Below are 26,195 nucleotides of genomic sequence, written 5' to 3'. Positions count from 1 at the left end.
CATCTGCTCGATTAATTATTTGGAGATGCGCAGTATTCTAGATTTTGGAACACCAAATTTTGGCAAGTACTTCGAAATAGAATTTAGATTCTGAGCTTTCCCAAACCCGCGATCCACAGATCTTGAGAGGTCGCAGACTCCTGAAGAGATGGAGCAGGCCGAAGCCAAGCCTGTGCTTGACCGCGTAGAGCAGCGCCGTCGGTATGGGCTGGACTGCGGCGACGCCATCCGCTTCGAGGCCGGTTCCTGGGCACCAGGGGGCGAGCACGTGCGGCAACTCACTGTGCGCAACGTGTCACAACGCACCATCAAGTTCAAATATGAGCTGCCACGCACGAAATACTTCAGCATGAACTTCCCCACCGTAATGACACTTAGTCCGGGCATGCTCACAACGCTGGATGTGGCCTTCCGACCCGTGAAACTCGAGGAATACGACGACTTCGTGGATTTCCACGTCCATCTGATCGAGGGGGGTGTCGCTGCAGTCTCCGGGCGCTTCCGAGTGCCCGTGGTGGCGCGCATTGCGGCACTTAAAGTGGAAATACCGCACGGCGTGGACTTTGGATTTTGCCCCACTAAAGAGACCACGCTACAGGGCTTCATGCTGCATAATTGTGGACAGATCGACGCGTTATTTGACTGGACAGTACCAGCCGCAGGGGAACATGGAAGGCCGTTCGCAGTGCGACCGGAGTCTGGGCGAGTTAAGGCTGGGGCGAGTATAGAACTCACTGCAAGCTTCTGTCCTGCTAGTGCCTCTGTGTACGTCACCACCACGACCTGTACTGTCAAGGTAATGCTGAATAATTAGTCAAACAGCTCAAACTCGAGGCGAACTCACCGTGTTATTTATCCATTGCAGCCAGATACCACGGAGTCGTTCGCACCGGCACATGCACTAGTAGAGACGATGAAGATCAGTGGTATCAGCAAGTTTACGCATTTATCTGCTTCGGAGACGGAGCTAAATTTCGGAGAAGTGCTGGTTGGTGCACCGAATACAAGTCGCGCTCCAACGGAGAAGGAGTTTATATTACGGAACCGCTCGCTAGTACGTGCCAGCTTCAGCATTGAAAATGTCGAGAGTGATCACGATCCCAGGTTCTTTTTCTCACCGTTGAGCGGTGTCGTTGACGCTGAATCGACAGTTTCTATCAAGGTACGATATATTCCGCTGAGCGCCGGTACTTTCACTTGCGATCACTTCGATATCTTGACGCCTGGTGGCAATCGAGTCCGAATCACGTGCAAAGGACGAGCTATTGGTCCCAAACTGAGCATCTGGCGGAAGAATTTGGAGTCCAATTTCGTACCAACACGATCTGTGAATTTTCACGACATTCCTGTGGGTGACAAAGTGGTATCGCGTGTTATTACGCTCCGGAATGAGTCGCCAGTGGAAATTTTCTTTCACTTTGATGCGCAGTCTAAAGGTGTGTTCTGCTTTGACCGGGTTACAGGCAAGATACCGCCGTTCTTGGATATGAACATCACCATTTATTTCTCGCCAGATCACTCTGGGAACTTCTACCGCAGATTTTTCCTGCTCGTACGACATCAAAGTACGCAGTATGTGGATGTACTAGGGACTGGATACGACGAGAAAACGCGTCCCTCTCCTTTCCAACAGGCTCACGTTGATGCTTATCGTCTTCGCGCCGCAGCTGGTCTTGGATGTCTTTCTCCGGATCAATTGGAGACGTACCATGAAGAGAACGGTGATGCTATGTTCCTCAAAGGCGTGTTACAACTTGCAAAGGCTGAAGAATCACTGAATACCAGCGACGCTGATTCATCCGCATCCCAGCTACCTCCACCCAGTCGGATCCTCACGCGAAGTGGAGAGGCATCATTGGCCGATGTCGAGGTTTGCAGTGAATACTTTATCAATGTTGAGGACAAGATCAACCCGATAGTTATCCTCGGTGCTTTTCTGGACTTTGGTAATTGCGGTATCGTTCAATTCCCATCGAAAAAGCTTCTTCTTGTGACCAATAATACTCACAGTAAGGTGACATGTTCATGGCGTGTGGCTGTGGCGCCTGGTACTTTCGAGACGAGTGATGATCAGTCAGTGTTTCAGGTATTCCCACCCACCAGTGACATCGCAGCAGGAGCAACAGCAGAGTTCCGTGTTGCGTTTCAACCATCCCGAGTCAATACTTACTATTTCGCCGAGTTGGAAGCGTTTGCTTCCTTTAAGTCTAACCGTACTTTTCGCTTGGTCAATGTCGATACGTTTACACCTCCATGGTGTTTAGTAGCTAAGGCTAGCGGTAACACGTTTGCCTCTCCCACGGAGCAGTTTCTACCGAAAATCAGCTTCCAGGTGCTGAAGAATAAGGTGGACTTCCCGCCTTGTTACCTCGGTGATAGCGTTTTTCAGACAATACTGCTTGAGAACGCGAGTGATACACCTGCTGTCTTCTCCTTCGTTGATGATCCGGCTGAGGTTTTCTCGTGCAAGCCGATGTGCGGCTATATCGAGGCCAAGTCTTTCCATCTCGTGGCTATTCGATTCACGCCTCGCAATGTGCGGAAATATTCGTGCTTTCTGCAATGTATAGTGAACAACGCGCGAGCCAAGCCGGAAGTATTGGAGCTTACCGCCATTTGTGCTCTACCGCAACTGAGCTTCCAGGATATTGAAGCTGGTCAACTGTTATCTTCAGAGGCAAAAGTTTACATCAAGCCAACCTCTGTGGGTCTCCAGTCTTTGAAGCAGATCGAGTTGATCAACACTTCACGAGTTCCGCTTGTGTATCGATGGGAACTACCTCCGAAATACCAGAACGTGTTCCGAGTCAAGCCGAAGCTTGGCAGGCTCAATGGAAGAGAGTCCACGTCCATCGAGTGCTGCTTTACTCCAAACGAGATCCGCGAGTACGCCAGTCGTTTCCTCGTGGCTGTTAAGTCCATCAGCGTTCCACTAGATGAGCGTAAAAGCCTCAAGTCGAAGATCCCAATACTTCAGGAGCTCACGATACGAGTACAAACGAAGGGAACCACGGGTGCAATCCTATTCCAACCGGAAACTCTGAAATTCGAGACAATACTCGTCAACTCCAACTCAAAGCAGACGTTCTTCATCGAAAACACAGCCGACTGCGATCTCATGTACTCGTTACAACAGTCGATGATCGCGAAAACTAAAAAATGTCGACACAATGAGAAGAATGGTGTTAACAGTAGCGAAGAGGATAGTGTCGCGTCAAATCCGGTTGGTAAATTGGTATTCTCTCAAGCAGAAGGCTGTATTCCGGCCCAGTCACGAAAGAAGATCACGGCGACGTTCTTTCCTACATCAGCAGGATTGTTTACATTTGAAGTATCGTGTCTTGTTGGCAACCAAGAAGCATCATCACCTTACGATACGTGGGGGTTCCACGAGCTCAAGCCTGCCACATGCATCATTCAAGCTGAGGCTTCTTTCCCGACTATCGAAATTCAAGACCTGCGTGTGCCAGGATTATCCACACAATTGGCCTGGCACCAGTTCCGATGCAACGAGATCAACGAGTATCTCGCTGAACCACTAACAAAAGTGGAAGAAAAGCTGGGCAGTTCTACAGCCATTGGCAACTCCATTTCTCCAGAATCCGAGGATTTTGGAGAAGAGAATCCGATGAAACGCTTTGCTCTCCCGTTCTCTCCTGCTCCGTTGGGTAGCCGTATGGAGAGGGTATTCCTGAAGCTATGTAACCCTGGGAGTCTCGTTGTGCAATATCATCTACGCTTACCGAAAGAGGATACGGTTGAAATCGAGCATTGGGCTGAGACCGGTGCACCATCAGCTGAGGAAGTGCGCTTGAACGTCATCATTGACAGTAAAGTATTCAGTATCTCTCCACGTCGAGCGACCTTGCTGCCTCGCCAGAGTATCATCTTGACTCTTTCATACTCTTACACTTCGGAGGCCTTTGATGGTGAACACAACCTCCCTCTGTTCTTAGAAGTCGACAAGGGTAAGAAAGTGGTGCTGGAGCTGCAGGGCCGAACACTTACACACAAAGACCCCAAGCTATTCCTCCCCACGCAAGTGTTCCATCTCTCTCCAGTGACAATCGGCGAATTTCGACGAGACTTCATGCTTCCACCAGCATTAATTGAGAGTAAAAAGGGTGATGACCACAGCGATCAACACAAGCAGGTGCATTCTCGAATTGGTAGACCTCCAGTTCAGCAAATTAAAGTGTTTAACCGTGGTGACAGCGCTTTACGTTTGGACATCGGAAGTGTCTCGTTCAACCAAGTCAATGCTGCAAACTATGGGTATCAAGTGCTCGCCTGTGCCAATAACTCTGAAATTATTCCAGCCAAAGGCTCCGTTTTCCTCGACATCGAATTCAACCCGATCAAAGTGGGCACCATCGAGGTTCCACTATTGCTTAAAGCGCACGGGTTAATGGGAAAAGGATACAAGGAAATGGTGGAGATCACCATCGTTGCAACAGGATACCATCCCAAGCAATGGACATTGCAGCAGATAAAAAGCGAGCTATGGCTTTCAACGGCACCGCCGAAGAAACAAGCCTTGAGTATTCCAGATCTGCCAGCTTGCTTCGTGTCAGATTACGTTGACTTCGGCCACGTTTCAATGTACTCGGAAGCGAATCAGCTACTGGTTTTGCAAAACGAGAATGGTCGAGATTCCGATGTGAGTCCACGCAGTTTCGTCTTCGAATGGGACTCAATGCATCCTCTTGTTGCTAATGGGACCATCTCGTTCTCACCGAAGCGTGGCGAGCTTGGACCGGGCGAGAGAGCGCTCATTCGTGTTAGTGTTGTTGCAGGAGGTGATGCCTTTGTCGTTAATCACGATGTGGCTTGCACGATCATCTACAGCGACGAGCATACGGACTCTATTAGCAACAACGCAGTATCACGAAGTCCGACACGATCTAAGGGGCAGACGAATACAAGCGCTTCAAGTCGAAATAACGACAACAAGACTCGAATGTCGATTATCCATCGCTCAACAGCAACACAAGAAGCGGTTGTCGACAAGCGTGGCAGGTCTGTGCTGAAATTGGCACTAAGCAGCAACGACTCTCCTCATCCACAGACGCTGTCGATGGCGCAACGTAGCAGTCATAGCAGTTCACGGAACACTTTGTTGCCGTCTCAATCAACTCGCAAGGGATCTCCAGAAAGAACTGGCATGATGTCGAGTAGTGACAGTCGTCAACTGGAAGCATTGGCTGACTTGGAGCCGACTCCTCTCTTCGTACGCATCTACGCACACGTTCTGCCACTGGATGTGATGGAGAGGATTTATCCACGTGAAGAGCTGATAAAGATGCCATTACCGACTACGAAGGAGATTTTGCGTGTTCTTCCGGTACCTGCCACAGACGTGAAGACTCCTTCGTTGTCCAGTACGAGAGATACAACCACTCCAACCAGAACAACCAGAGGACTCAAAAGCAGAGGTTGTATGGGCAGTGACAAGGTATTGACCAGCAAACCTGGTACTGCTTCCTCATCCGTCATCGAAGATGAGTTTGCTGCTGCAAGATGTCGAGACGTACTGTACGATGTCATGGAGACTCTAGTGATGGACGTGTTGACATCCAGCGTGATCCAAGGGGCCCTGGAAGAGCAGCTCGTGCCACTTCCTCGCTCCGATCGCGCCCTTGAACACGCTTCAACGTCAGAAGGAGCCAAGGCCATTCAGCCGCCGGAAACTCTGTACCACGAAGTCCGGCAAGACGATGACTGCCAGGCGATTATTGCCGATGTGATGGAGAACACAGTGTTCAACGTTCTTCAGGAACTTTTCTACGGGGATCTTGAGCAGGAACTGCTGTGTGTACCTCGGAAGACTGTGTTCCCAAATGCTGGTTTTCCTGTTGCTTCTCTTCAGCCTGCAATTGCCCCAGACATCAACAAGAACAGTCAGTCACAACTCAAAACGTAGCGAATAAGCAGCTAGTTCAGTAAATCTGACGGCGGTCTGGTAGATAAAAGAGTACAACAAGTAGTGCGCGATGCGTTCATTACGATCATTACGAGCTCTTGGCAGCCTCCTCTTTCTTCTCGTTGTGGAAATCCTTGGCGAAAGTCTCCGCCACGATAAGCGGGAAAACCAACGTAGCGTCAGCGTAGAGTTTGACTGGTTTGGAACCCAGACGCAGCTTACCCCACGATATGGCCTCGTCGGGGCGAGCACCAGCGTCGCTACCGTCAAACTCTTGGCCAGTGTTCACGAACACGGCGTAGTCGGCACCGTTGCGCATGAGGTTGGCGTTCAGGATGTGGTGCTTGACCATACCGCCACCGAGAATAATGACGCCCGTCTTGCCAGGAGCGCGGATCGTGTGGTCATTCATACGACGAATGTCACTGGCAATGTCCAGTACCAGTCCTTCGTTACGGTACGAGTGGAAGTAGATCATATCGCCAATGGATCCGTCCGTGAGCGCTGGGCAGAAGACAGGGATGTTGTTCTTGTAGCACCAGTAGTAGACCGAGTCCTCGTTGTTAATCTCCTTACCCAACCGATGGATCATAGTGGACGGAGACCAGACCGTGCCCTGCGTCTTCTGCTCCTCCAACATTTTGTCCAGAATGGGGTCCATCCAGTCCTCAAACTTGCAGTAGTTGTCATTAGGAACCAGCAAGTTGCCAATACGGTTAATACCGCGACGACGCAAATTCTCTCCCTTTAGAGAGAAGTCTCCGATGTACGTAGGAGCCAGGCACTTGATGAAATCCTCCTCGATACCACCAGCTGACGACACAATCACGTCCACCATCTTATGTTGCGCTAGGAAGCGCAATGTCTCGCGCAGGCCACTGGAGATGAGGTTGGACGTGTACCCCAGGAAGATTTTGGTCTTCACGGTCTTACGGAACTCCGGGTCCTTACGCTCCTCGTCGTGCTCTTCTGGAGACACGGGGTCGTCGCTCAGACGCCACTTACGCATGCGCTTGATCTCCTCGATGGCCTCGCCCAGGTTGGTGCCCTGATAGCCCATAGTCACGTACGACTGCATGAGCTTCTCGTAGTTGACGCCCTCGTTGAAGTCGTAGCCACGAACATGGGCGCTCTTGCCCTCAAGGCTCTCCGACTTTACAAGGACTGCGTCCTGCGCCACCTGCGGTACGTTCGAGTCGCTGTCTTGAGCTGGTGCGGTGCTCATGGTGGAGCTAATTGAGCGGTGTTGGGTGATGGACGACTGGCGGAGGAGTGTTGGTGTCTGATCGGAACCCGCAGGTTTCTGTAACATAGAAATACAGTCTCTCCTGATTAATTTATGATTCGAACGAAATGTACCACAGAACCACAACAATTAACTTAAACGACACCCGACTCAGATCAAATCTCTCGATTAAGTATCTATTTCCAACAGGACAACGGCAAATTTTTGAAGCAGCGCTGACGTACGTTAACCTAAGAAAACTATTTTACGTTTCTAACCTAACCTTCCAAATTGAAGCCCAGCGTATCAAACATGGCGCATGACGGGAGCAACCTGTTCCAGATCCGCCGCATCTTCGGCTTCCCGACGTCCGCGGCGTCGTCCAATGGGTCGATACCGGCGCTTAAGATCGCTTCCATGGCCGTTCATACTCTGGAGAAGAAGCAGCTACTAGCGCTCGCCATCAGCGAAGAGTTCCCCAAAACGACACCCCACCCGAAGAGCGACAGCTCGGCGGCCTACGCGGGCCCCGCAGACGCGAAAACCAACTTCCTGTTAGTCCGAACCATCGAAGAAGATCAGCGTACCCGCTTCTGGCGCTTCCCCGTGTGCTCCACTCCCAAACAACAGAAAGCCGGCAAAGCTGAAAGGCTCTCAGCCTTGGAGTTCAGTCCCGAGGGAGATTGGCTCGCAGCCTTATCGCAGCGAAAGAACCGACTGCACCTGGTGCCGGTATTGACATTAGTGGCTAATCAGCGACGTGCCATGCTGGACGCGTCGTACCAGCCCACGTCGCATCACCGCGAGCTCATGAACGTGAATCAGGCAGCAATGACGACGCAGATGGCGTCATATCTTCGCGCCACCAACGAGTATGGAGGCCTCAATGGAGCTCGTTATCACTCCCAAGTGGCAGGAGACGACGAGCAGATGAGCACGCTCGAGTTCGCCCCGGGTATTGGGAGCATCACGTGTGTCAGGTGGTGGAGATCGCTCAATGGCAAGAATTACTGCCTAGTAGGCGGGACGGAGAGCTTGATTTCAATTGTCAATGTAGAGGAGAACGCGGAAGAATGCAGATGTGAGCTGGTGAATGCAGGCACTATTGTGAGTATTGATTTAATGCAGGAGAACTTCAGGAAGGAACGCAGAACTTCCATGTTGGTGAAAGCCAAGAGCGAGGATATCGACGATAAGGAGAGAGAAGCAGGTGGAACGGGGGTGAGATACTATCGAGTTGTATTGGAGAAGAAGTTTCAGGCAAGACCAAAAGTGTCACCAAAGAAGAGGACGAAGAAACAGGAGAACGAAACGACGGAGGGTGCTCCTTCGACGCTGAAAATCGTGACGACAACTGGTGGATCCTCGTCTTCGAGTGAGACGAACTTTACGACGACAAATACTGGCGGATCGGGCACGTTTAGTTTCTCGAAAGCTCCCAAGCTTGTCGTCAAGACGTTCCCACAGCATTTCCTGGAAGACATGGACTTCCGACCGCAACGCATTAAAAAGAACTCGCCGCAAGTATGTTTGTATCCTATCAACGGAGTACTGAGCTCGGAGTCGTCTCTAGCGCTGTATGATTGCAGCAAGAGGAAAGCCAATCTCTATTCCAATTTTCATTGGAGACTCAAAGGCGAGTACGAGGTCCCTGACCTCCTACCTGCATCTTTCGCTGATACCGGGGAGCTAAGTGAAGTTGAAAGCAGTGGAACTAGTGGCCAGCAGGAAGAAACAGAAGGTTCAAGTCCTGCCGAGGAAAAGGACGAGGTTGTGGACGTGGATTTGACTTACTGTTCAACAGATTTGATGCTGCTGCAAGGCCGCACGTCCAAGTCTAACGAGACGATCTCGACGTGGGTCTCGCTTCCATCGAACCAAGGAATGGACGAAGACGTTGTTCGAGCGCATATTGTGCACTACCTTTCGTTACATGGCAACGAAAGAATCGAGCGTGTGGTTCAGAGTACGGCGAGAAGTTCGAGTCGTGGGGGTGGGAGCGGAAACGTGGGTGGCAGTCAGTCCGGGGAGGCAGAGATCATCTATATCCTGCAAACGAAGCACAACGCGTACGAATGTCGACCACAATGGTCCCGTTTGGCACTCTTCAAGGCGCTCTGTGCTCGCTCCATTGCGCTTCGTGACGCCTTGTCCATCGGCTACGCTCTTGGTATCGACATGGCTTCACTATGTCAGGTGGTTGCCAACACTTTGTACACCAATGTGATCGACGGCAGTACAACCGCAGACACCGAGTTTGTTCAGTGGGTACGTGAACTCTTTGAAGTCTCCCGAGTTATGCCGTCCAGTGCTGTGGAGCAGTTGACTGCGATGGGAGGTGTGCAGAGCGCTATTGACTATGCCCAGCATGTGCTTTCAAAGCCTGTGCGCGACTCGATATATGATGGAGGGGAAAGAAGACGTGTCGCTTTGCTGCTGGTGGATCTGGTCTTTCAGCAGCAGCTACAGAAAGATACATCGCATGATACTGAAGCAGGGCAGGTGCAGTCTCTAGAAAGGCAAGATAAAGAGCGTGAAGCGTGGCTCGTCGAATTCCTGGAGACTAATCGAGATTACATGACCACAGACATCGTGGACCTCTGTCTTTCCCAGCAGCATGTGGATAAGGCGATCCTTGTAGCAACTCGACGAGATGAGGTGCCGAGTGTTCTTGAGAAGATTGTCAGTCAGGGACTGGCCTCCGCAGTGTCTGAGAAGCTATTGCGTTCTCTTCTTGAATCTGGCCACGCTGCTGCGCTTACGGCTCCATCCAGTCGCTTAATTCTGCGGTCATTTCCGATCGAAGCTCAAGTGGAAGTTCTGTTGGCGCACCCACCTGCTATTCTTCAGCATCGAGACTGGCTGGAGCGTAACTTGGCTGCAATCTCTCCTCAGCTTTGCCGTCAGCTTGCTGGCAAGATTAACCCTGCACAGCCAGAAAGCGCAGAGTTAGCTGCCTCAGCTACGGTGGAGGAGTCTTCGTCAGCGAAGACTGGGGTACATTCTGAAGTTTCCACGTCCGAGTTCATAAAGGTGGTTCCAGAAGAGCAGGTGGAGCTCTTTCTCACTCTCCTCCTGCACTTGAATTGTCGAACACAAGACGATGAAGCAGAAAGTGACGATGAGTTCTCGCAATCGAGACTTGAGACGCTCCTGAAGGACTTGGCATCGCAGTATCGCCCACCTATCATGGTGTCTCGATGTATTGATTACGAGAATTGGACTGCGGCGGCCTGTATTTATGAAGCTCACGGAGAACTGGTGGAAGCGCTTGAGTGTCGCCTGCATTCACACAACGCGCGTAATTCCCAGCCGACATTTGAGGACGCTATCACTCGCCGCCGTCAGCAGTCGAATGACTCGGTTAGCAGCGCTATATCTGACGAATCCGACTTCCAAGAGCAGATGCGTGAAGAACTGTTGCAGCTGCTGAACTCGTTGGTCGTGCAGAGTCACAGCTCTGAAGTCATTTCGGCACAGATCCGTGCTGCTATCCTTGCTCGTATCCTGGTCAAGTGGTTTGACTATGGTCTTAAGCGCACTGTCTTGGAGGTTTTCCTCATCGACCCCGACGTATTCAAGCACGTATCATCATTACTTGCCCAGATCTTCTTCTCGGAAGTTGTGGAGTCCATTCTATCATCAACGTCGACTGCAAACAGATCCAGTCAAGGGTTCGATGACCGCGACAAGGAGTGGGTGTACAAGTGTCAGCAACTGCCGTTCTCAGGACAATTCCTTTTCCGAGTCTGCGTGTCATTCTTGGATAGAAACCACGAGAACCCAGAGCCGGAGCCACCGACTCGGAAGCTGCTGGAGCTCGTGAAGACCAACGTCGTTGAGAACGATCTATCGCATGGTGTCGTTCCTATAACTCCTCATTCAGCGCAAGCTCTTGGGAAGACCGATCCACTAGAGACTCACGTCAAGGCGTTCACATGCGGTCACTTGTTCCCGAAGCGTGTGTTCGAAGAAGAAGTGGTGCCAGAATTTGAGAAACGCATGAATGCTCTGCCAATGCCACTATTTGCAACCAAGCAAGCGTTCACCCGCGAGTTCAAGCGTGGCGCTAGCGAGACTCCATGTCCAGTGTGCAGCTTCAACAAGATCAGTCAAGTCGTGTTCCAGCAGTACAAGGCGAGCCACAAGGAAGGTCCAGTGCAAGCAAGACGACAGCAGAAGGTGCCGTACTATTTCCTGCATCGAGAAGCCAGCGAACGTCTCGGCTTCTCAGCTGAAGTACAGAGCACCAAGCCAATGAAGCACGAAGCTTGGGAATGGAGAGAGCAACGATCATCGTAAGAATAGGTGAAGCGGTTCATGATACATCGTGTTTGTGCCTTTAATTCTGACGTCGATAAGTTAGTGGGCGTCTGTGCATGTACACAGCAAAACTGGGCGTTTATCTTTTCCGCTTCTTGCCACGCTTGGCACGGATCTCGGCGTTGCGCTTGTCGCTCTTCATACGCGGATCCACAAGCTTCACCTTGCCCTTGCCGGCCTTCTTGCCACCAGCAGTCTTGGTTCCACCGCGGGTCGACACGACGTACACCTTGCTCTCCTTCTTGAGGCGAGCACCCTTCATAGCGCGGTCGATGGCCTTGAGCTTCTCACGCGTCGACATGTCGGGCAGGTTGGCGATGTCCGTTGCCTTCTTCTTGGCAGCCTTCAGCTTCTTCATCTGTAGTCGTTGCTTGCGGCCACGGGCTTCAGCAACCTTCTTGACAGGCTTGGTGGCCATCTCCATGAAGCGCTCCTTCATTTGCGCCAAGACGTTCTTCGGGATCGGAATTTGGGGGCGGTAGTGCTTCTCCTCATCGTCAGCAAACCAGTCAGGCAGCGCCTCCGAGTCGTTCCAAGCGTAGCGGTTGTAGCTGGCGTCGATCATGTCCTTGGCCTTCGACTTGTGGATCATCATACTAGCAAGAGCAAGCGTCTTGGCACGGTCTTCAGCATCATATTCCTCGTGGTCGGAGTCATACTTGCGCTCGTCCATCACGGGCAAAGCGTTCTCATCCGGCTCCTCACCAGCAGCGACGACCTCAAACTTATCGCTAGAGTTCTTGTCGGTCTTCAACGCTGCGCCCATTCCAGAACGAATGAGAGCTTTCTTCTCAGCCGTAGCTTCGTCGTCGCTCTCCTCTTCGGCCTCAGCAGTCATGGCCGCCTCGTCATCAGAGTTGGCTGGCGCAGCGATGTCGAACTCCGTGCCAAACTCGAGCTCGTATTCCTTCTCCTCCTTCTTGAGTTTCTTCATAGCGCGGCGTTCCTTTCGCTCCATTGCAGCCTTGCGCTTGGCGTGACGAATCTCCTTGTCCGTCTTAGGCATCTCGGGCAGCGTTAGGTCCTCCTTCTCGTCGATGCCATCGAAGAGCTTGTTGTCCGAGAACCAGCGGTTCACCGCGGCGCTTGACTTCTCGGGAACCTTGAGAGACACGTTCAGGTCATCCTCGTCGTCATCGCTCTCATCGGAACTCTGTAATGATCAAACATGAAAGAGTTAGCAATCGAGCTTCATACCAATAAGCACACATGCAATTGCGGGCTTTCGGATGCACAAAGGACCGCATCTCCGTTGAACTCCGAAGAGTCTAGAGACGCAGTCAGACATGAAGGCATTCCGTGTTGCTATCCCCCATGTTTGACAACTGAGCAAAGGTACTGATCGGACCCGGAACAGATAACACGGATAGGGGAGCCACGCACATGCAGACAACATGCAAACAGCACATACCTCGTCGGGGTTGATCATCTTCTGGTACTGCTTCATGTCGCCGTCGAACATCTCGCTGTCCTGCACGAGAGCTTCGCCAGCCAACGCACGCTTGGCAACCTTGGTGCGCTTCACAGCCTTGCGAGTCTTCACGTCATCGCCACGACGGGTCAAGAACTGCTCGTAGGCCTTCTCCATCGAAGCTTCCAGCAACTCGTCGTATTCAGCATCGCTGTCCTCCAGACCAGCATCCTCGTCTTCCTCGTCGGAGGTCTCAAATTGAAGCTCCTCGTCCGAAGATGAATCGGCACCAGCATTCTCGAGTTCATCAACCTTGTTCTTGGACATCTTCAGCTCCTTCAAGCTGAAAGCGGACTCGGCTTCAGTCACGTCGATGCCCTCTGCGTTCATACCAAGCGCGGCACGGATACGAAGCTTCTGCTTGCGCTCACGCTCCTGTTAACATATCAATACCTGTTAGTACATTGCACAAAGCGCCATCTCCATAAGACGTGCAAACATGTAAGTGCTAAAGTGATGTCTGAACACAAGAACGGTTGAGAGTTTTATGGTACGGAAAATCTCAACAGCTGAAGGCTGCATGTTAGTCTCGGCGGCTTCAATAGCCGGTCTGTTCAAGGACCAATCCGACCAAATGGAATTGGAAGGGGCTTTGGATTCCCGCCAATAAGTAGCACAACATGCAAATATACAAGCCCAATCGAGGATGTACAGCCCAAATCGACCGTCACTTGCACTACACAGCAAGGATAGGATAGGGAGCCGACTCGATATGGGCGCGTAACGGGAGTCGGGAGGGTTAATCCGCAACATGTCAAACGAGCAGATATGACAAGGACTACTGGGATGCGCCCACATGCACTCAACGTACAACACACACATATAGACGTGGATATACCAACGCACCTTCTTCTTTTCGCGCTTCTTCTTGGCTTGAACATTGGCACGCAGTTGAGACAGCTCTTCTCGGACAAGTGCGTCTTTCTCCTTTTCAGTCAGCTCGCGCTCGGGTTCCTTCTCCGCGGGCTTCTCTTCTTCCTTCTCCTCCTCCTCCGGGTTTTCGGCCTTGATAAGCTCCTCCTTGTACTTCAGCATACGCGTACGCCACTTCAGCAAGTTCTTGAAGTCAGCTTTGCCAAGCACCTGTAGACAAGATACAATCACAAGTTAGACACTTGAAAGCAAATCACTTCCAATGGGATGTGCGATGGTGTCGGAGGGGATTGAAGAATCAGACTGCACAAGGGCAGTTGACAGCAACGCCACAACACTGGCTTCCGGTGGGTTTTCCCGAAATTAATCGGGCGCCGGAACAACAGCGGGGCTCAGACAATATTCAGCTTTGAAATCTTCATTTCCTTCTCTCCATCCGGACACCACCGCAAGTAAACACAGTTGGAATAGGGTAATACATACCTTGAGATCGGTGAGGCAGGTCACGATTTCGTCCGAAGTGTCCTTGTGGTCGCGGTACACATCGTCTTCAGGCATGAACTTGATGCTGGTTGTGTCGGTGAGTAGTCGAATCGGGTCGTGCGCGTCAATAAACTGCGACACGCTGCACTCGTTTGTCAACGTCATACCCAGAGCCTCGTCGTAACCTGAAAGTATAACAAGCAACATCCTTAATATCCTGGAAATCATACAGTTACATAAAGGGTTGTGAATGTCATAGGTCATCGCCCCAACTTGCGAGCAAAGAGCTACGTTCCTTCCCGAAAGAAGGTAGGCAGCATGTGCACGCACTGGTAACGCTTGATATTGCTTTTGGCTACAAGTAGCGCTAGGGACCAATGGGGACAGGCCACTAGAGACTCTAGAGAATGCAGCCGACATGCAGAAACATACAAATAAACAGTTAACATACCTTCACGGTGGCGCTTGCGGTCTCCGAACTTGGGGTGGAAGATAGTAATTGTCTTTTCCTGTGCATCTACCTGGTCGAAGACGTACTTGGGGTCGAAGAGCTTCGGGTCGATCGAGTGCGGAGCGAGGAACTGCTCGCACACAACAAAGATCTCGGCAGACTCGTTACGCGACGAAAGAGGCTTGGTTGCGCTCACTTTCTTGAACAGCTGCTTGAATACCCACAGCAGCGCGTTGTAGTCCTGCGAACGGAAAACCTTAGACACAAAGGTACCTCCGCGGCCCATGACGTCCACTGCCAACTTCAGGGCGACCAGAGCCAGTTCATTCTGCACGTACGCATCCTTGGAGTACTCGGCACCGACGTTAGGAGCACCATCACATAGAACTACGTCTGCCTGCCAGCTCTGCATCTCCTGTTTAATGATTTGGCGACACCGGGTCGTCGTGATATCACACTGGAACGTCTTGACACCTCGAATGGGGCGGATGGGCAGCAGATCGATACCCAGGATGATACTGGATGCGGGCATGTACTTAGCCGCGACTTGGCACCAACCACCGGGGGCGGCACATAGATCGATGCACACCTTGGCCGTAGACAGGAAGTCATACTTCTTGTTTAACTGGATAAGCTTGAAGGCGGATCGCGCACGGTAGCCCTGCTGCCTGGCCAGGTTGTAGTATTTGTCCTTGTCATGCTTCTTGCGTTTCACCATTGCAGAGTGTTTGCGATGGGGTCAAGACCACCAATTCGCGAATGACGGAGGATACTGAAGTGCGCGCGCAGTGCGACGTCCACCAACCAACGAGCATACTGAGGTCAAGTGAAAAGCAGTTACCAATGCGGGCATCGAGGTTTAACGGGAAAAACCTTATATGGAGAAGAAAACACCTCTTGATGTTTGTATGATTTATTCGAGGTTTATATTGGAATGATTGTAGCTTTTTAGAGGCCTGTAGCCATGTACGAAGGCAAGTTGAAGTGCCTAGGACGCTGGCTTGCGGATCAGCACGCGATCGATGAGATGCACGTTGGAGCGGTCGGACGTGTTGAATTTGGCGTCCAGCGACGGATTCTCGAAGTCTAGGCGCAACATGTTATCCACCTTGGTTACCAGCGGCTTCCAGTAGCTCGGGCGCGTCCATTTGAACGATGGCAAGTTGCGCTCGAGTGAAGCTCGCGGCCCGTTGCCTCCGCTCCATTTCGGGTCTCTGCGAGAAAGTACACAATTAGTCAGTGGTCGGAGAGCTCATGCGTCGAAAAAGATCACTTGCTCGCACCTGCACCATCGCCGCGGCATCTTGTCCACACCAAAGGCGAATATTTCGAGTCGACCTTCCTTGTCAAAGTGCAGTCGCAGGAAGTTCTTGTAGCTTGCGATGCGCAGCGAGGAGAAGGCCTCGTTGTAGTGATATCCCAAGATATTGAGCGATAGGTACAGGTACGTGCCGAAGACGAAGCTAACCACAGGCGTGGCCAACACCCAGAAGTACGGGAACACGCTGGCGTAGTAGGTCCACAGCTCCGTGCGTCCAAGGCTTTCGAATCCAGACCCACAGATCTTGTTGCGGTGTAGCGCCACCACCTCCGGCACTGCAACATAACAAACAGATACATTGTCAGTTGTTATATAACACTGATCTAGTGCACTGCTTACCGTCAAAGATGGTCATGCAAAGCCGCATGAAGTCTCCATATAGCGAGGATAGACCGAAGATATCATACTTCCGGACTGCAGAAAAGTCTGGAAGTGTGCTGCTGAAAAACAGGTATAGCGTGTGCTCGCCCTCGCGACCAAGAGCGCCACGGACTGAAGCCACTTCAAGGAGACACTCGTAAACCAGCAGAATAGTGAAGGCAGCGACGTAGTGGAAGAACGCCACAGCCAAACCCAGAGCACATCTCTTGGGCAGTGTCGTGCAGTCCGCAAAACCGATCGTCCCCACGAGCATAACAATGGAACACGTAAGCGACACATACGAAGTCGTCACCATGTCATACAGCACGTGCACGAGCTCCTGGTAAAACTGTGCTGCTGCGTCCCAACGCGTTGCTTGGGCGTAGATGGACGTAACCGAGCAGCGCGGAAACATGGAAAACACTAGCGCAAAATACTGTTCTCGAACAAAACAATGATCAGTCAGAACCCAAGCAACGTCGAGCGTAGGAGCATTCGCTCTTGGTCAACGTACCCCAACTCCGCCGATAGCGTCGAAGCGCCAGTTAAGGCGACGAAAGCCGAACACATTCAGCACCGCGTAGCGCCTACGATATACCAACAAGCCGTATCAAGGTCAGTGACACTTCCATATCAAGCTGATATCACACAGTAGCGTACCTGGAGATATGTGCCGGTGGGTAACACAGCTTTTGCTCATAAGTCCCACCGTTCGACGCCAAGTTCGAGCTGGGTATGTGAGTTGGATGCAAGAAAGCACCCCCACCACCCGAGATAATCAAGTGTTCAGCAGAACGTTCATGCCCAGCAGGAGGATCTGGCTGAAGCTCGGCATTCCTGGATTTTTGCTCTTCATTTGAGAGATCTTCATGTTGTTTCATGTGCGGGAAATGCTTGTGAACAGGAGACGAAAACGAGTGCCTACGAGGCAAATTCGCCGTCGACATTTTCTGCCGTGGAGTATCAAAATGCATGGACGATGGACGCTTGAGCATGTGCGTCTCCTCTACCAGCGAATGCCGCATGTAGTTGTGAATATCCCCTGCAAGTCGCACAGCAACTCGACCCTTGAGCACATTCTCGATCAAATACGAAAGTTTGACGTCAACGTTTGACTTGTCTTCGTAGACATCCAGTAGCCATCGCGGTTCGTGTGTGAGCACAATTACTGCATCGTTTGGTCCCATCTGAGTCTTCACTACTCGCTCAAAGAAGCCGAACTGTTCTGTATCCACGTCATTCTCCAGAGCTAAATCGACGCCAAACAGCCACCAGCCATGAGGGAGTTTAAGACTGAAGTAGCTTGTTTTCTGCGGAAGCAGCCATCCCCCGAGCCAGTCTCGTTGGCAAATGTATCGTGTGAATGTGTTTAGACCGTCAAACCAATCGTGGTTACCAGGGATCGCAAAAACGCTGGGGCCTTCGTATTCACGCAGCGACGAGCAGCCATCAGGGGCTTTCTTCTGCGTGGAAATGGCTGATGGATGGTACGACGGTGGCGGCTTCATGGCGTACTCGAAGCATCGGAACAGTCGAGTTTCGTACGTAGTGTCGGCTGGATGCGGATACGCGAGATCTCCACCTATCACAAGAGCGTCACCTCGAGGGAACACTCGCTTGATAGTCTTCGTCTTGGTTGTCTTCGCTTGCTCTTGATCAAGTGTGTCTTCACCGTAAGATTTGTCGTCTGGCACTGGGCAATCCACTTCTAACTGTGGTTGAGCGAGCAAGCGTGCGATCTGGTAGCTGCTATTAAAGCCATCACCGCAGTCGGCCATAAAGTCGAGCCACACCTCATCTTTTTCAGCAAGATGGTCAAAGCAGTAGTCCTCGTCTTTCGGATGCAGTGCACGTTGCATCGTGCGCATATCGAACCGGCCCAGAAAGATCTTGAGTGAGATAAGGAGGTCAAATACCGTATCGAACAGCAGCATGGAATACCAAGGCACCATGGGTAGGTTCTGCTCAGGTGGCAAGAGTTCATTGCCATTCTCCCCCTCCGACAGCTCGTCCATCTCGTCATCTTCAATTTGGTTGGAGAACCATCCGAAGGACGCAATCATGCGGATTCCGCTAAAGCGCTCCAGGAAAAAGTTGGTGATAGCAAGGAACATCCCCATACACCAGATCAAGATCGCACCACCATAACTATGGATTTACACATGAAACAAACGGGTTAGTCTTCGCATAAGAGTAGTAAGAAGTTCACATTTGACTGTACCTGGCAGGGACTAGAGTTTCGACGTCATCAGACTGGACGAAAGAGAAAATTTGAGCACATGCATGGCTGTTATATGTGGTCGGCTCATCCGGTGACGCAGCGCAGTCGTACGTAGCATCGCAGTGCACGATAAGCGCCACACAAGCGACGCTGATCGCAGCACTATTGCGAAGCACATTCATAAAAGACCGGGCCAAGCTGCAGATGCGCAATAATGCGTAATTAGATGGCAATAAATAATGAATGCACAACTCACAGAGTGCTTGTGGACTTACGAGACGTGTGCCACCGTCCACGAGAAGCCGAGTTTCTTGGTGACACGCGAGAGGAAGAGAGCCATGAGCACCTCGAGTACGATCAAGAAGACGAAACTAGCCGAGAAGAACGGAAACAACAGCGATATCTGTCCACAACATTATATACAGTGAGTTTAATAACGACTTCATCAAGAGGCGCACGTTGGCGCACCGGTTGCTTAATGGTGGAGTCCAGTAGGCCTAGCGCATGCACGGGAGTGTGAAGTGCAGCGGCGGAGAAAAGCCACGCGTAGAGCACCATGGAGAAGTAGACGTAGGGCGTCCATGAGTTTAGCAACTCACGGTTGCCTACAAACGGGCTGGTGAAGAAGTAGAAGGCCAGGTAGATCACCAGGTAGAGTGCGAACCAGACCTGCAAAGATAACACACGACCGTCGTTAGAGCTGCAGAAAGCGCTTCCACCACTTGCTAGCGGTGGCTCACACCAGCTGGTCCTCCGCCTTCGTGGACTCGGGCTCCAAAGGCCACCGCATCGCTCCGCTGCAGCGATGTATGGCGAAGAATGATACCAAAGGTTGAAGCCGAAAAATAAATATATTTCACTGAAATTTATTTCATATTGTAAAAGTTTGCTTACCAGACCAGATTTTTTAAAAAAAAATGTTTGTAAATTTCTTCGTTACTTTCTATCTCAAAATTGGCATTAGCCCCACAGAAAATCTGATCCCGCATCGAAATGGTGCCCGAGTTCCCTGCCGAGTTCCTGTCGCTGGAGGCGGACTTCGTCGACAGCAAGATGGCCATCAACAACAGCATCAGCGACATCTTGCGTGGAGGAGGTGAGATAGCGGCAACGTGTGCCGCGCAGTTGGTTCTTCCCTAGAAAGACACGGCGACGCTTTGTTAACCTTGCACAATCTTCGTTCTTGTTTGCTTCTGTCTGCAGCCGGCACGGTCTCGAATGCCTCGCAGATTGCTCAGGCTCGCGTTGTGGAAGCTCAGCGTTGTGTAGGTGGCCACAACGTATGGGTTTGGCGAGAAATTGTGCCATGAGTGGACTAACGACTGTTGGTCTGCTTTTCGATGTCATTGATTGCGTACAGATGAAACTTATGACGGTGGAAGTGCGAGGCAGGCAACCTATGCTGCGGAAGGCCATGCAAGCGAAGGTATCTTGCTGTTTCATGTGGATAACGAAGCGAGATATTGAGATAAGGCGATGGTTGCTTGCTGTAGGTTAATATGTATCGAGATGAGCTCCAAGGGCTTATTCGCGACCTGGAGCGGGCGCAGCTGATGGCAAGAGAGGGAAAGGCTACGTCCAGCACTGCCAACCAGGTGCGTTGATGAACTGACTCATCAGAGTCCGCATGACTGTAGGCATCTAACCAATTCAACTTGCAATAGACTTCACAGTATGAACGCTTGATTAAGAACAACGATCGGCTAACCAAGTACGCTATTCATCGCTACTACCTCAGTGGCTACTTTTGCCGCTAACGTTGCTACTTGATGCTGTACAGATCTTCAAAGAAGCTTGAGGACACGCATCGAATCGTTGCCGAGACTGAAGAAGTCGGGATTGCTGTACTGGACACGCTGGCCAGCCAGCGTGAGAGTCTCCTTGGAGCCCATGAAAAGGTCTGCTCCCACGCACTTGTTACGTACGACGTAGTTATTGCTCACTAACCTTACTATCTACACAGGTTCGTGAGACGGGTGCCATGACAACCGAAGCACGGCGGATCCTGCAGCGCATGACGCGCCGGATCATCACTAACACAATTGTGCTGTACACGACCATTTTTGTGCTCATCGTCGCTATCTGCTACGTCATTTACGCCGACTTCATCAGGGCCACGCGCTTGTTCTAAGACCCGAGAAATTAACCCATGAGTGGCAACAACGTATCGTTAATATTTTGAATTCGGTAAACAAAATTTGTTGGTTTCCTTTGAATTTCCCTTGAAGCGGCGCGAATGCGTCCCTCCACTCTAGTACTGTGTCACCATGGCAGAAGAGCATCACCTGCCTCGAATAACGCAGCCTTCGCCACGTGGGTCGTCCGTCATCTACTCGGGACGTCAGGTGCCGCTAGTGGACTTGGCTTTTCAAGGCGGAGACTTCAACGAGGGCCATCGTAGTATGCCGTCGTCCAGATCGTCGCGATCTCGACATGAAGACGAGTACGTGGCTCCAAGTACCAGTCGAGTATCCAATGGAGACAATATTCAAGCTGCATTGCCTCGTACAGCTGCCTCTTGGCACGCAGGCAACGGCAGTGCAGTCGCTTATGAGTCTTTGCCCCTGACGGATGAGTCAGCAATGATGGAAGCGTCAGATCCTGCGCTTTTCCAAGCTGCAGTAGAGGAACATTCACGAAGACTGGGGATTGATCCTAAACATGACGCTGAGTTTCTCTGGATTGCAAGACAGTCGCTAGTTGCTCCATTACCTGATGGCTGGTACCATGTTACAGCAACGGAAACAGGGCAGCCGTACTACTACAACGAAATCTCGGGCGAGAGTCGATGGGATCACCCAAGCGACGATCATTTCCGGCAACTTTTCAGAGATTTAAAGCAGAAACAATTGCTACAAGGCAAAACTCACGCCTTCCGAGACCCTCATCCAGCGGGATATTATGATACAGGTGGATATCAATCTGGAACGGCGTGGCAGGAGAACGAGCAGGATCATCACTATGCGGCGCAAGCGCAACAAGGCTGGGATCGACGGCAAACGCAAGGTTATTATCAAGGATATGAGGCGTCATATAAAGTTCCTCAAACGCAAGTGTACTCGTCACGAGAAGAAGTGAGTTACTCTGCTGCAGACACAGTGAGCACGTCTGTGTCGTCAAATGTACAGCAAAATGGTACTTCTCAAGGAAACAGCCAACTTGTTAACAAGTTGCAGGAGATGGAGGAGCAAAAAGCTAAAGATGACAAGGCTATCACGAGCATGAAGACGGAAATTAATGAGTTTAAACGACAACTTGCTGGTCATGATGGAGCGTTGGAAGCTGAGAGGAGTAGAGTTAATGAGCTCGCTGGAGAATTGACCAATCTCAAGCAGCAGATGGAGGAGAGTATGAAAGAACGTGAGCAAGTTATACTGGCGAACCAGACGCTTAAGAGTGAGTTATCGTTGGCACGAACCGGGATGGAAGGGAATACTAAAGCCCACGAAGAGCTGTTGGAAGCTCAGCAAGCACTCACGCAAGAGCTAGCACTTGCTGAGGCAAAACTGAAGGAGTTACAGGTACAGCAGCTTGGAGAGACTGAGGGTGTCGAGAGTCTACACAGTCAGCTTTTAAGTGAGCAGAACGCAAAGGCCCAACTTGAGCACCAGCTCGAACAAGCTACAAAACATCAAGCCGGAATGACCAGGAAGTTCGAGGCTGCACAAGCTACTATTCGACAATTACAGGAAGATCTATCAAGGAAGCGCGAGAGCGAGCAGAAAGAGAACGAGAAAATCATAGCGGCTGCGACGGCTACGGCAACGATCAAGGTTATCAGTGACCAACTTGCCGACAAGGAGAAAGAGCTGGAAGCTGAGCGAGCGCGAGTTGCCTCTTTAGAGCAAGAAATTGTTCAGCTTAAAACGAGTCAAATTTCGGCACAAGAGACACTTGAACAGGATCTCCAAAATCAGCTTAATGTTTCGGCAGCTGAAGCAGAAGCACGTCGGAAGGAACTTGAGACTGTGAAGGTCAGTTTGGCATCCATAACGGCGGAAAAGGCAGTGTTGGGCAAGCAGCTTGAAGAGTCCAAGATCACTAGCACCGCGCAAATTAGCGATCTGGAAGACCAGCAGCGTACATTAAAACGTGAATTCCGGGCCATGGAGCGAGAACTCAAGACGCAGCAGAGTACGATAAAGGTGCGTGACGACGAACTGGTATCGCTAAAGCAAGCGCTGGAGATCGCCGAGTCAAAGCTTTCATCAGTAGCGCAGACTATCCAGAAAGAACGCATGGAAGCCTACAACGAAGCTCAACAAGCCGTAAGTTGTAGCGTATTGGCTTGATCACTGTACTATTCACTAACACCTTCTTTCCTGCAGAGCGCTGAGATTGTACGTCAAGCTAACGAGGAGAAGGCACGTGTAGCTGAGTTGTACACACAAGAGATGATGGCTCGACGGAAGCTTCATAACAGACTAATGGAGTTGCAAGGCAATATCCGCGTTTTCTGTCGAGTACGTCCTGTTCAACCGGTGGAGATGAAGAGCGAGCAATCCGCTTTAGCCGTCTTCTTTCGCGATAACGATCATGAAAGCCTCGATCTCTTCGTCGGCAGTGAAGCTGGGGACAAGGCCAGCCAGGTCGGCCAAAAGCACGCGTTCGAGTTCGATCATGTGTTTCAACCAGAGAGCACCCAAGAACAAGTCTTCGAACAGACTCGCGCTCTGGTAGTGAGTGCATTAGATGGCTTTAATGTTTGCATTTTTGCGTATGGTCAGACCGGATCAGGTAAAACCCACACGATGGAGGGACCAGAACATGACCGCGGCGTCAATTTCCGAGCACTCCGTGAGCTTTTCTCCATCCGAGACGATCGAATGGCTGCCGGGAACTTCGAGTGCTCTATGAAGTTAAGTATTCTGGAGGTATATAACGAGACTATCGTGGATCTGCTCGAAGGAGGTGGTCGTACACCCGGTGCAGCAACGCCAGGCGTCGTAAAGGGTCTGGATGTACGCGTTGGGAAGCACGGTGTGTATGTTGAAAACCTGATTGAAGTGGAGGTGTTTAATGAGGGCGACGTGCTCGACCTTATGCGGTTGGGTCACTCGCATCGCAGTGTCGGCTCGCACGACTTCAATGAGCACTCGAGTCGCTCTCATCTCGTGTTGTCTATTACAATCGAGACTGGTACGAAGTCTGATGCTCGACGACGAATCTCAAAGCTTCACTTAATCGACTTGGCCGGATCTGAGCGTGTAAGTAAGACGGCAGCCAGTGGACAGCGACTGAAAGAAGCGCAGAATATCAATCGTTCACTATCCGCCTTGGGAGACGTGATTGCTGCCCTTGGTGCCAACAGTAAACACGTGCCGTATCGAAACTCCAAGCTCACGTTCTTGCTGCAAGACTCGCTGAGTGGCAACTCGAAGGTGCTCATGTTTGTGAACGTGAGCCCAGTGCAATGGAATGCATGGGAGACGCTGTGCTCCCTCAACTTTGCGTCACGTTGCCGCAGTGTTGCTTTAGGCCAAGCAAAGGCATCGACAGCAAGTAGTGGACCTGGCCACGGCAATGGAATGCAAGCCACAATGAGTATGAGCGCTATGATGCCTGGACGGTCAATAGCTCCAGGCACGAGACCAGTACCAAGTCGATGATAAGGCAACAAATAATAGTAAAACACACTGACGAAGGATAGAACACAATTATATTTTGCTAATTACTAGGGAGGACAACTAATCTTTTACTTGTTGGTGAGTTCCACAAGAACTGCCTCGACGTCACCATTGTAATGGCTCAGCAGCTCACAGCACATCTCTTCGTCCAGATGCACAAGGATGTCCCGGATCGTATCGAGCTCACGGGTCCACTCGCTATCGGTCTCCTCAATGGCTTCAGCAGTTGCAGAAGTGTCGACGATGTCCCATTCACCGTCGTCGTCGTCATCACATAAAGTGTCGGCGTCCGACTCGTAGGCCGTTTCACGCACGTGTGGCTCAAGTTGAGCCTCAATTGTATCGACCGGAACGAGGGCAGGAGGCTCCTCATCGCTCTCCTCAACGTTAGTTTCTGTCTGCGGCGTCTGAGATGAAAAGGATTGGCGCAGATCCACCGTCACCGCCACTTCCGATGATGGCGGTGAGGAAACAGCGACAGGTTGAGACTTGACAAAGTCCGTTGGATCAAAGTCGTTCACTGAACCGCTGGACGATCGTCGACGTTCGATGCCAGCCGCAACGGCTGAGCCAGCTCGCCGTAGTCGGGTGCTTACCCCGCTGCGAGCGGACAGCAGTAACGTTCGTGTATGCGCCGCTGAGTTGCCCAGCGACTCGCGTCCACGACCCAGCACCTCGCTCTTGCGGATGTGGTTAATGGCCACCCCAGCCTGGGTTACGGCGCCGCCAGCGAGCCGAACGAACGACTCGCGGCCCTTTTCCAACAGTTCGCTATTGCGTAGGTGGGCAGTGGCTTCACGCGCCAGGCGAGCAAGCTCGACGATCTTCTGCAGCACAGGTGCGACCACCTTCTCGCGGAACGAGACGCGCTGTAGCACGCAGAAGTGCAAGGTGTGGAGCTTGTCAACGTCTTCGGGGTTCATCCCCAGCAGTACGTGGCAAGCCTCGTCGAACTCGAGTGCGTGTGAGAGAGTGACCACGTCACCTTCGTCGTCACGGTAGACTAGCGTCCAGCGCTGGTTCGAGAGCCTCGGGAACGTCTCGCGCACCTTGGCCAGCACCAGCTCGTAGCTCAGGTCTTTCTTGGGGTCCTCGGCGCGCAGCGGCACCGTCACACGGTGCGTTTCGCCGGAAAAACTCAGCTTCAGCACGACGTTCTCGGTCATGAGTGTGTGTAGATTGGTAGTGAAGAGTGAATGTGATCACCACAGCGCCGATTCAAGAGTGAACTCCACTGAGCTGCCGGCAGCAGTGCTGCATCATGCACGGATTCGAGGGTTGGGTGGGACTGTGATGCTCTCAGAGCCATGCTGGAATATGCAGCGTAAATGTGCGAAAGGAATTTACAAATGAAGCGGGTTAGACAGGGAATAGGAAGAAGCAAGTTTACAGAAACAGAAAATCTATGGAAAATCGGCTTGGAGGGGTATGCTGTGACACAGAGAGACGAACCCCGTTTTTCCACAGGCTGGGATTTGAAACTTGGCCAGGCTTTGCCAATCTTTGGCTTCAAGGTGGACCACGCGTTAAGTGCGAAAAACCACCGAAAGGGCGCGTGCGCTTTTGGCAACTGAGACGGAGTGTGAATTTGAAACGCATACTGAAACCGAATGCAATTCGAAATGGCCAGAACTAAGGTTGCTGCTTTGGGGTAAATCTTCGAGAGATGCAGCTGCTAGTGGACCAGCTAGCTGCTCGTTTACTGTATGTAGGTTCGCAGCCAAGCGCAGCACGACTGTGGACTCTCTCTCAATCTCGACGCGTCAAGATTGAGGCGGCAAATGCGCTACTTGCGCAATAGCAGTGCTACTAGCACTACCAATACTACATGTATATCTTGCCGATGGTACCGCAACGCTTGGCCTTCAAAGATTTACATGTACGTCACCATAGCGACACGCGTTGCAAAAGCCACTG

At 51.4% G+C, this 26,195-nt stretch overlaps 8 protein-coding genes across 16 annotated transcripts; 4 read left to right on the top strand and 4 right to left on the bottom strand.

Moving 5' to 3' along the window:
* Window positions 1-101: 101 nt before the first annotated feature.
* On the top strand, window positions 102-6,018 carry PPTG_08108. Of its 2 annotated transcripts, none has more exons than XM_008903033.1 (2): window positions 102-765; window positions 866-6,018. In XM_008903033.1, the coding sequence occupies exon 2, from the start codon at window positions 914-916 to the stop codon at window positions 5,921-5,923; it is 5,010 nt and encodes a 1,669-aa protein (XP_008901281.1). In that variant the 5' UTR covers window positions 102-765; window positions 866-913; the 3' UTR covers window positions 5,924-6,018. The 2 variants fall into 2 exon arrangements, with proteins under 2 accessions (XP_008901281.1, XP_008901280.1); XM_008903032.1 differs by having other exon boundaries at window positions 102-796.
* Window positions 4,153-7,198, bottom strand: PPTG_08107 (deoxyhypusine synthase). The gene has a single exon (XM_008903031.1). It carries the CDS (start codon window positions 7,146-7,148, stop codon window positions 6,012-6,014), a length of 1,137 nt encoding a protein of 378 aa, XP_008901279.1. The 5' UTR covers window positions 7,149-7,198; the 3' UTR covers window positions 4,153-6,011.
* A 225-nt stretch (window positions 7,199-7,423) lies between these two features.
* On the top strand, window positions 7,424-11,655 carry PPTG_08106 (hypothetical protein). Its single transcript, XM_008903030.1, has one exon. It carries the CDS (start codon window positions 7,461-7,463, stop codon window positions 11,448-11,450), a length of 3,990 nt encoding a protein of 1,329 aa, XP_008901278.1. The 5' UTR covers window positions 7,424-7,460; the 3' UTR covers window positions 11,451-11,655.
* Window positions 11,371-15,557, bottom strand: PPTG_08105 (ribosomal RNA large subunit methyltransferase J). Its single transcript, XM_008903029.1, has 5 exons — window positions 14,750-15,557; window positions 14,299-14,483; window positions 13,789-14,025; window positions 12,883-13,317; window positions 11,371-12,624 (listed from the first exon to the last, which is right to left on the bottom strand). The coding sequence occupies exons 1-5, from the start codon at window positions 15,465-15,467 to the stop codon at window positions 11,551-11,553; spliced, it is 2,649 nt and encodes an 882-aa protein (XP_008901277.1). The 5' UTR covers window positions 15,468-15,557; the 3' UTR covers window positions 11,371-11,550.
* Window positions 15,558-15,626: 69 nt separating this feature from the next.
* PPTG_08104 (hypothetical protein) lies at window positions 15,627-19,487 on the bottom strand. 6 transcript variants are annotated; one of them, XM_008903023.1, is made up of 9 exons: window positions 19,394-19,487; window positions 19,120-19,320; window positions 18,927-19,054; window positions 18,652-18,849; window positions 17,091-18,578; window positions 16,945-17,017; window positions 16,410-16,866; window positions 16,033-16,345; window positions 15,627-15,963 (listed from the first exon to the last, which is right to left on the bottom strand). In XM_008903023.1, exons 1-9 carry the CDS (start codon window positions 19,439-19,441, stop codon window positions 15,738-15,740), a joined length of 3,132 nt encoding a protein of 1,043 aa, XP_008901271.1. In that variant the 5' UTR covers window positions 19,442-19,487; the 3' UTR covers window positions 15,627-15,737. The 6 variants fall into 6 exon arrangements, with proteins under 6 accessions (XP_008901271.1, XP_008901274.1, XP_008901276.1 ...); XM_008903026.1 differs by having other exon boundaries at window positions 19,120-19,487; XM_008903028.1 differs by having other exon boundaries at window positions 18,652-19,054.
* Window positions 19,488-19,600: 113 nt separating this feature from the next.
* On the top strand, window positions 19,601-20,867 carry PPTG_08103 (hypothetical protein). Of its 3 annotated transcripts, XM_008903020.1 has the most exons (7): window positions 19,601-19,747; window positions 19,855-19,916; window positions 20,012-20,077; window positions 20,145-20,246; window positions 20,316-20,362; window positions 20,432-20,549; window positions 20,615-20,867. In XM_008903020.1, exons 1-7 carry the CDS (start codon window positions 19,645-19,647, stop codon window positions 20,780-20,782), a joined length of 666 nt encoding a protein of 221 aa, XP_008901268.1. In that variant the 5' UTR covers window positions 19,601-19,644; the 3' UTR covers window positions 20,783-20,867. The 3 variants fall into 3 exon arrangements, with proteins under 3 accessions (XP_008901268.1, XP_008901269.1, XP_008901270.1); XM_008903021.1 differs by having other exon boundaries at window positions 19,855-20,077; XM_008903022.1 differs by having other exon boundaries at window positions 19,601-19,916.
* On the top strand, window positions 20,867-24,368 carry PPTG_08102 (hypothetical protein). The gene is made up of 2 exons (XM_008903019.1): window positions 20,867-22,919; window positions 22,980-24,368. Exons 1-2 carry the CDS (start codon window positions 20,919-20,921, stop codon window positions 24,258-24,260), a joined length of 3,282 nt encoding a protein of 1,093 aa, XP_008901267.1. The 5' UTR covers window positions 20,867-20,918; the 3' UTR covers window positions 24,261-24,368.
* On the bottom strand, window positions 24,288-25,641 carry PPTG_08101 (hypothetical protein). The gene has a single exon (XM_008903018.1). The coding sequence runs from the start codon at window positions 25,442-25,444 to the stop codon at window positions 24,347-24,349; it is 1,098 nt and encodes a 365-aa protein (XP_008901266.1). The 5' UTR covers window positions 25,445-25,641; the 3' UTR covers window positions 24,288-24,346.
* Window positions 25,642-26,195: the final 554 nt, after the last annotated feature.

The sequence above is a fragment of the Phytophthora parasitica genome, assembly GCF_000247585.1.
Source record: "Phytophthora parasitica INRA-310 unplaced genomic scaffold supercont2.15, whole genome shotgun sequence".
Taxonomy (NCBI): Eukaryota; Oomycota; class Peronosporomycetes; order Peronosporales; family Peronosporaceae; genus Phytophthora; species Phytophthora nicotianae.
Note: the sequence above shows the minus strand (reverse complement) of the source record. Positions and strands in the feature narration are given on the sequence as shown.